The sequence below is a fragment of the Ascidia mentula genome, chromosome 2 (genome assembly GCF_947561715.1).
Source record: "Ascidia mentula chromosome 2, kaAscMent1.1, whole genome shotgun sequence".
NCBI lineage: Eukaryota > Metazoa > Chordata > Ascidiacea > Phlebobranchia > Ascidiidae > Ascidia > Ascidia mentula.
In genome coordinates, this window is record NC_138567.1 from 9,349,299 (window position 1) to 9,358,597 (window position 9,299).

The 9,299-nt window shown below is 44.8% G+C and overlaps 1 protein-coding gene across 1 annotated transcript; it reads right to left on the reverse strand.

Moving 5' to 3' along the window:
* Window positions 1–8,664, reverse strand: LOC145890559 (muscarinic acetylcholine receptor M2-like). Its single transcript, XM_082981667.1, has 2 exons — window positions 5,710–8,664; window positions 1–2,360 (listed from the first exon to the last, which is right to left on the reverse strand). Exons 1-2 carry the CDS (start codon window positions 5,869–5,871, stop codon window positions 807–809), a joined length of 1,716 nt encoding a protein of 571 aa, XP_082837793.1. The 5' UTR covers window positions 5,872–8,664; the 3' UTR covers window positions 1–806.
* Between the last annotated feature and the right edge of the window lie 635 nt (window positions 8,665–9,299).

Consider the following 9,299-nt stretch of genomic DNA (forward strand, 5'->3'; position numbering starts at 1 on the left):
GCAAAGGGCCCGACGGGCATGTTTTATATGGTGGGCAGCACAGTGAAATCGGTTTGTACTACAATTAACGCAAAAGAATACGGGGTCCTGCGCGGAAGGAGAAGTCGACACGACACTGCGCAGGCGCGAAAAGTACAAAAACAAACAAAATAAACCCAACCAGAAAATACTTTAAAGCCCTCCAGTCCATCGTTACAGATTGCCACTTTAAACAAGTCACAAAAAGACTCGAAGAAAAAAGTTTAAATTCAAATTTGTGAAAAGGTTGTGAAGTAAAACAAAACATAGTAACCCGCGTATCAAACTAACTTTTAAACAAACTTTTAAGATAATTTAAATATTGGAAAAATCAATATCAGGTAAAGGAACACGCGAATAACAACAGAACAGTAAAGTCATATTTATGGCAAGCTGTATTGTTATCTAACACTTCTTTCTCGTCGGACATTGAATGCAGTTTGTTGTCCGCAGCGCAACACAACATGACAACCTCCGACAGAACGTTAACGAATAGGGGCAATTTTTATATGGTCCGGTGCGTAAATAATAGTAGCGGAAGGTTTCAAATAGGTGGACGGAAAATGATGTGGTGGGTCGTGCAATGCACGGTACTATGTTTCAAAGGTCGCCTTGCAATATGGTTTTCGCCTTGGGCGGGAACACAGGTAACGGAACATAAGGGAGTTGAGCTTGTAACAAGAGCTATGCTGAGGATATAAATCACAAAATTACACCCAATAAAGCTATTTAAAACGTATTTCGCCAGTGAAGATTAATACCAATGTATTGATAACGTTTAAAGAAGGTCAAGTGCTCTTAGACGAGGACGACGAGGGCTGTGGTTGTGCTGTGCGCGCAGATACTTTTCGGGGTTTGGTGGTAGTTGGAAAGTCTTTAACATGACTGGAACGCGATGTTCTACATGATAGAAGCTGTACGAAGGTCTGACGAAAGGTCTTGTTGCACAAGGCGAAACAGAACGGGTTGATCGTGGAGTTGATGTAACAAAGGTAGTAGGCGGCATCCCACACCTCGATAGGAATGCAGCCGGTCTCTACCACGCAGAAAGACTTGTACACCACGCACACGTTGTACGGCAACCACGTAATAATAAACGCAAGTAGAATTGCACTGAGAGTTCGACCGGCCTTGCGATCAGAGGCTGGCATAGCAGGCGGCCGCTTTCCGTCAATTGGGGACCTCCTTCCAACAGTCGCTGCATCCGAAGGAGTGGGACAAAGCAGTCGAGAGTTGCGATTCGAATCGCTCGAGTTTGGAACCAACAACTCACCGGGGCGCTCTTGGTGGCTACAGTCGTCGGTCCGGTGGTTGGTAGTCTCCTTTCCGGAATTGGGGACGCGCGCCCCGAACAGATGACGCATGTTGAACTGCATGAGGCCGAGAGTGCGCTGTGTCTTGTTCGGGTAATCCCCTCTCCGTTTCCGGTCCTCGACAAACACTTCTCCTGCTCCAAGCTCGTTCTGTGAGTTGCTCAGCGAGCCGCAAAGCTTGCCGTCGGACAAGTAACGCTGCTTTTCGGGATGCGAGTTCGTCCCGCGGGTGCGAACGATCGAGCCCGAAGTGATTGATGAAGTTTGGTTACTCCTCCTGTCCTTTCTTTTGTCACCGTGCGCAAAGGAAGAGGTGGAAGCAACTCGTGCTGAATGAGTGGAACTAGCGACCCGCCCCCCTCCCGTGTGCTTGCGGAAGTTCATGAACGGCGAAGCGAGACTGGACGAACGCGTCCTTCGGTAGCTTTTAAGATACTCGAGATACTGAGAGCACTTGGTGGTTTCGCGGTAGATGAGTGCGTACAGCACCGACATTACCAGTACCGGTAAGTAGAACGCCAGGATCGCGGTCACAAGCGTAATAGTTCGGTCTGAGAAAAACTGTATCACGCATTGATTGTCAGGTGACTCTCGACCGCGCACGCGAGGCCATATGATGATAGCCGGCGACCACAGCAGCATGGAGAGCACCCAAGCCGATATGATGAAGATTCTGGTCCGTCGTCGCGTGCGTTTCGCGCGGTACGTAAATGGGCGCGTAATGGAAAAGTAACGATCCAAGCAAATGAGCAGAAGGTTGGCCACAGACGCCATGCTGAGCGTGTAATCGAGACAGAGCCAAATGTCGCACAGTTCCGGGCCGAGGTACCACGTACGTGTGATCATGTAGATCGGATACAGTGTCATGGACACCAACCCGATGACCAGATCCGAACATGCCAAGCTGACAAGGAACATATTGTTGATCGTGCGAAGACGTCGGTTGACTCTGTAGGACGCGATGACCAGGAAGTTGCCGACGACCGTGACAGCCATGAGCAACACTCCGACGAACCCAACGCCGATAACCTGAACAGGGAAATATTGCGTTTGATCGATTGTGGGCTTTGCTCGGTGCGTTCCGGGATGTTGTTGTTGTTATTGATAAGCGCGTTTCCTAAACGTTCCTATCGATCACCGCGAAAAGTGCAGAGGTTTCTGACGAAGCCACCAAGAAACTACGCTGTAAACCGGAAGATCTTCGAGCTACCACAGGCTCCGACCTATACCCATTTAAAATAATCACCCAGTGAAGTTTTAGGAAGCCTTACGTTACCTGGGTCATGGCGATATGCCGTATAGATAACAATGAGCGGGAAATACGGTTCCCTAGTCTGGTAAAGACGAAGCTGAGTTTTTTTACAGTAATAATGGCAACCTTTGCACGTACATTCGTGTTAAAACACCTGGCCTAAGTTGCCCGTTAGGGTGTTAGCTATACACAGAATACAGGGTTTTGGTACAGGGACACCTTTATGTGGCGCATGCAGGACGCAGCGAAATTCCATTAATCCTAAAAACAAAATGTTGGCATCTAAGCGAGTCGAGGCGGTGCTGTAAGCCGTTTTACGCTTTAGCTCAGATAACCGGTTTCATTAACGCCCCTTGCGTGAGGGTCTGGTCGATTTAGTGACGTAGGTGATCAGGCAATCAGCAATTACAACACCGGTACCGGTTGGTGCTGCCTGACGTCAGTGAGAGTCGTCCTACAGCGGAAGTCGGTTCAATCTAATCGTGACTGCTTGCCATACCACGCCTTTGAGTTTGTCGGTAATCGGGATGTTACTAACATAATACGTAATGGGAAACAAGGCTGTGGAAATCACTTGACGTCAGACAAACGCTGATTTTATTGCTTGTAGCTTGAAAATCCATTGCATTGGATCGATGCAAAACGATTGGTTCCCCGGCAATCGCAAACACAGGCTGTCGGTTTTTATAACGTTACTGCCTCGGTTCCCTGTCAAAACTGCCTTTAACAGCCCAAGACACCGCAATAATACAATAACACGCTCGGCCAGCTGTGTGCATTGTTTCGCGTCACGCATCATTAAACCCGTGAAAAGTCATTCAAGTTTGCTTGTTTCAGAAAGGCAATTTTCAACGATAACTGTTGTTCTAGGCAGTTTGACGCGGACATAATTGACTTGTCTTCTATGCTATGATCGCACACGAACGCTGTACGGGCACCGGTGTTGGCCTGCGAGGGCCAGACTGTTTAAACGCCACTAATTTATTCACACTGACTTATAACTCAGCATGAATTTCTATCCTTGTGACTTGTGGGTACGCAAGTACGAAGAATAATGCGTTAACGACAGTCACGTATTTTGAACGCCCACCATACCCAAGTTGCCGCATGATTAACCCTCAGTTCCCATTAACCTCCAACAGGATTATCCACTCCGGGTTATTTGCATGCCTGGCCCATTTGTAACACGACCGTAATTGGATGACGCACGGTTGGAAGTAAACGACCGTTGAGAGTATTACTCTCCTAACAGGTAACGTCATCAATGTTGTTGAACTTAAACTGCTGACGTGGTGATTGTAAACGAGTAATTACTGTTACTAATGTTGTTCATTTTGGAGGGACTAAGTGGGCATGTGCCAAGCCGAACACGAATACATTTGCCGAATAACAAACCAAGTTTTGTATTAGTGCGAACACTTCAATATTATCCAATAAATAATATATTTTTGACGGAATATCTATTTGCCACGTATAATGAAAGCCGCTCAAATGCATTATTGCCTCATAATATCGACTTTCCCTTAATATTGCCATTTAATTTCGACCAGCTATTGCTCGTTTGTACAGGCAAGCTGTGGGTGGTTAGATGCTGGAAGTTTGTCACAATCTTTTTATAGAAATAATGTGTCTGGAATCGTTCCGTTGTTTATCAGCAAAATATTAGCAGCTCGACTAATTTGCGTAGATGATGCGACTGGCAGGTTTTTGTTAGATCATACCAATTTTATGGACCTAGCGTAGGGTATTGCCTGTACGTCTTATCCTGGCTTTTCACTGCCTAAGCCACAACACTCAATACGAGCCTATAATGAAGAGCGTTCATGACTGATCAAAAATCGATTGCAGTCACTCCAATACCTAAGTTCAAACTACAGCCCCGTTGATATTTCTTAAGCACGCTGCCTTGCAAAGCTTAGCACGAGGCTCAATCGCGAAGGTCAACTTTTAAGGATAAAAATTAGCGGCTGTTTTGCCCTTTCAATTGCGTGAACATACACGTATTGCTAAATACAATAATCACTTGAGGATTTTTTGAGCGAAAATGAACAAAAAAACTCCCCTAGCAACTGTGATTTTATCTGTGGATGTTTAATACCTATTTCCATTTTAAAACAATGGTTTCAAAAGTGTTTAAGTAATGAAAAGTATTAAGACTTAAGTTCTTTGGAGATTCTTCGTGAACCATGGGAATCTATTGGACCGCGGTTTTTACATCATAGTGCTTTGCGGGTAACAATGTGGAACAACACGCTTGATGACAAAGGTAACGATGCGAACACGTTGACTTAATCAATGCAGTTGTCATTAATTCCCTAAAATGTTTTTTTAAATTACAACTGTGCGATGGCTTGAAAACGGAGGAAAGCAATCAGTCGTTGACTTCCCCCATTAAACAATTCGCCCTTCACGTCGATTTGTATCGACCTGTGGCGCTATCACCGGACACCAAACACCTTTTACTGCCAAATGTCTTTCACATAAACGCGATAACAGCTTGCAAACGCCGATAAGCCGCTTTTTTGTTCTCATAGGGGTTTTGCAGTCATAGTTGTTTAACGCAGTGCGTTTAATGCAAGACTGTGTTAAGCAAGATTGAACCACGGGAGTAGAAATAGGCCCTTTTGCTGTTTATTCGACAACGACAACGTATTTTACGTTCACTCTCGGCTAAAAATTTGATCTATTTAGACCAAGAACGCGCCAATTGTCCTGTTATGATTTTATAGACCAGAACATTATATATTAAAATTACCATGGACTGAAATAATTGAGCTACATACGGGGAAAACTTTTGGTTGAAACGATCGAATCTAGATCACTAACGTTTGACATAGCGCTGGTGAAAATCACATTTGTTTCTTTGAAAACCCGTGCAGGAGATTTAGATTTGGGGCTATTTTGCGATAGGTTTTCGTAATGCTTTTGCCCAAAGCTCACCGAAAGGTGTGTTAAAGGGTTATGTATTATTCGGCGTTTAAAGCCATACATGCAATTTTCCTATATGTCTCTCGTCTCGTCGGACAAAGCCCAAATCCCGCAACACCAAACCTTTAAAGAGGAGCAACCTGAATGGCGCCGCCAATGATAGAGCGATAACATTTGGAAAACGATGCACGTCATTACCTTAGCCAATGAGGAGTGACTACCGTTGCCATTGACGTCGTCCTGGGTGACATTGTACGTAGTGTTTGCTTCAAAACTTCCGGTAGGATCCACAGCGACGGTCGTTGAGGCGGCGAAACTCCCGGTGGAAATAAATGCGGAGGCTGTGGCGTTGATATCCATTTGCCCAAGCGCTCACGTGTGTATGTGGGGACCTTCAGACGTGGCGCATTATTCCAGTTAATGACGCGTCCCTCCGCTGACAGTCCTCACGTCGATTGGAACTGGTTTTGTGGTGGTGGATTTTCCCGGCCACGCGTTCGCTGTCCTTCGTAGCTTCCGCGTAGCGACTTTCATCGACCGATCAAATGAATTTCAAGAGTCATACAGGTCCGCCTGCTGCAGTTCTTGTTATTTCTATACGCGTGACAGTGTCTATACTAGGTGCCTGTGCCTGCGGATAAAACGGGGTATGTCACTGCGCGACCGCAATCATTGACAAGCACACCCAAAGGACCTTGAGGTTCAGGTCTCCTGGAGTTGAAAACGCGCTTTGTAAACTGATACTTCATTCTATACTAAAATCGATCAATAGCAAAATTATCAGGTTATGGAAATGCCCAGGCGCATAATATCCAGTAAGCCGTGATATAATAAACACAATGCCCGAGAGTTCCAAAGCAAGCCTCTACAAGGTCATTTCCCAAGACAGCTTCGCGAAAGATACACGTCGCCTTTCGGAAGCGCCTGAACCGCTTTGAAGAAATCTCTCCAGTGCCACTGAGGGCTTTCAAATTACTGAGCGCTGAAACAGCGTCCGCGACATATGCTGTGTCAGCTGATTTCATTACATAACCAACCAGACATGACAAAGCAATAATACTGGTATTAAAACATATATTACGACTGCGCCGTGCACTTTGAATTGTGCCACCCTTGATATAATACGAACTGCAACTGATTTTATCTGTAAGAAACGGTTGGTCGGGGGAAGTTACATTCTTTATGTCGGAAGTGGGTTGGACCGGTGGTATGCACGTCCAGGTCTTTTTAATATGACGCCAGAACAACTTGTTCGCACATCCTGGATGTCACGGTGCGTGTGCAACATAACATCAGACCAACATCCCGTCGAATTATTAATAATCTGCATGTGCAATCGCCCCTGCTATGCATAAAAGTAACCGCTCGGTCGGCGAGGGCGAATGTTTGGCTGGCAAGCTTTTACACCAATTTTTGACTTTTAGTCAGTCGTCGACGCTCTGCCCCATTTGCATCGTTTGGCGCCTGCGGCAAACCATAGAGCTTACGCGTACGATGATATCTAAAACTACACCGCGACATATCGTAAAGTTTAAGCGGGCCGTTCCGGAGAAGCGGACTTGAATAAGCGGCAGTGATTTTGCGCCTACTTACGCACGTAAATAAACCACGACCTGCCTTTCACCATTGTTTGGTTGCTTCAGGAAATGCTAAAAACGGACAATGATAGGGTATCTATCCACCACTGCTATCAGGTCAACACGAATGAGCAACGATGGTCGTGTGACGCATTCCTTCATCCTTACGTCATGACGCATTCCCTTTCGATTAATGACAACAACAACAACCTTTGATAGATGTTTTTGTAGCAGTTCCGGATGTCTGCAGATCACCAATGCATAATTTACACAGGGATCAAAAAACAAACACGCCTATATTGGATTAATTTAAACACTTTGTCCATTTTTGTTGGACATTAGGTAAATTACGGTGGAAGAATAATAACCCTTTTTTACGGGGATATTTTGTGTAAACTTGTTTTTTAGTCAGCCTGGTCCAACCAAAAACAGCAGTTAGCTACCACTAATAATCCGTATTTAATGAAAAAGGGCACTTTTAGACAAGAATTACGCACCCAAGTCCAAAATAAGCACATTTTTTAGAAATAAGCTTTTTTTTGAAGAAGGCACATTTGCATTTTCTAATACACAGTACTTATAGATGCAATATTTGCAATGAGAAAGTATAGCAAACATGGTTATAGAAGAGTGCGTAATTTTTTATTGTGTATTGTCCAAATAAACATAGCAGTCGAAAATTCCGCACACTCTGGATAGGAAAAGAACTGATTCTGTTATCTTGTAGCTTCGACTATAATTGAACTTGAACGAGATTTCAGGACGAGGGTGTAAACAAGCGTAGGATTCTCGCAATCTCATTTCCCTCAACTCTTGGCTTACACAGGCATGTAGTTGCGCAATTGTAACAAACACTACACCCTTTTGGCGGTCATGTGCCAGTTATGTAACTCAAACTATTTACTAAACTCTGTCGTAGACTTGTCACGACTGCTAGGAACATCACAAACGGCCACACTAACGCCCTTATAGCCTTTGACAAGGAAGCTGTTGCTATTTTGATTGGACAAATGCGAACCTCAAGTCCGAATCACGTATGACAGTCGCCAGTGTCCGACCCTTAATACGCGTTGAAAGTCAACAAATTCTGAGAACCGACCTCGCAGTATCAACTTCACGAGGTAGGGATCTACTCCAACAGGCGCTGCTTTATGGCTATGAAAGCCCGTAATCGATCCATGTCAATGGTATTTATTCCTCTCAGAAAGCCAATTACAGTGCAATGGCGCGATTGAAAAGCAACTGGTTACAAAAACTGCCAGTAACCCGATCGGCCGCTTCTAGTTTCCATATGTTTTTCCGGAGTTCCACACTGCACGTGCTTTGCTGTGCTGCACAATATGAAACGCTGGCTAATTACAAACCCTAATATAAGATAACAAACAAATTCTATCTGCTGCAAATAGCTACACAAGGGGTTGACACGCAGCTGAATCGCTGCTTTTAACAAGCAGGTCCATGACTCCTTTAGCGTGAGTAGCGCCCAGCTGACAACGACTTGTTAAGTGTAAACATGCCTGTCACCACACTCACCAACAAGTGCTTACCCTGTTTAATTATTGCCCACGCGTACTGCACAACTCCATTGAACGCCTCGCAACGCATTGCCTGCTGGCATGCCTTCGTCAGCAACGCATTGTACTGAACGTCTGACCCGGACCGAGCGCTTATCGTTGCGCTTAGTATCCTTTGAGGCATTCTGATCACTGATGCGTGGCGGCTTCAAGCGAAAAACTTTCGTTGATACGATTAAGCGCGCCAACTCCACTGGGATAATCGGCAACATACACTAATAGGCAGTGGTGTAACATAAAGGTTGCTTCAGCCTGAAGAGCTACTATGGTAGCCCCCCAGCGAAAAAACAGCCTTCTAGACTTTTTTTGTCCCAATGAGAGGGTAATAATTTGGCGCGAATGTTAAAAAGGAAGTGACTACGCTTGCAGTAACCACATCCTGTGTACACTGTTATATGCTTTAAGAAGTTTCCTGTTTTATTTGACAGAAACCTGCTGCGACAAATCGCCCACACGTTGGTAAAGCGTTTTGTCGTATTTGATATAACGAACTTTCTTTACCTTGCTGTTTTTGAAAAAAAATATGAAAAAGGCATAAATCAACTGTCTATTCCTGGGTAATACAGGTAATTTTAACCAAACCATTTAATGCACTGCACATTTACCACAGCAAAAACAAAACAAGCGTTGTGCGCCC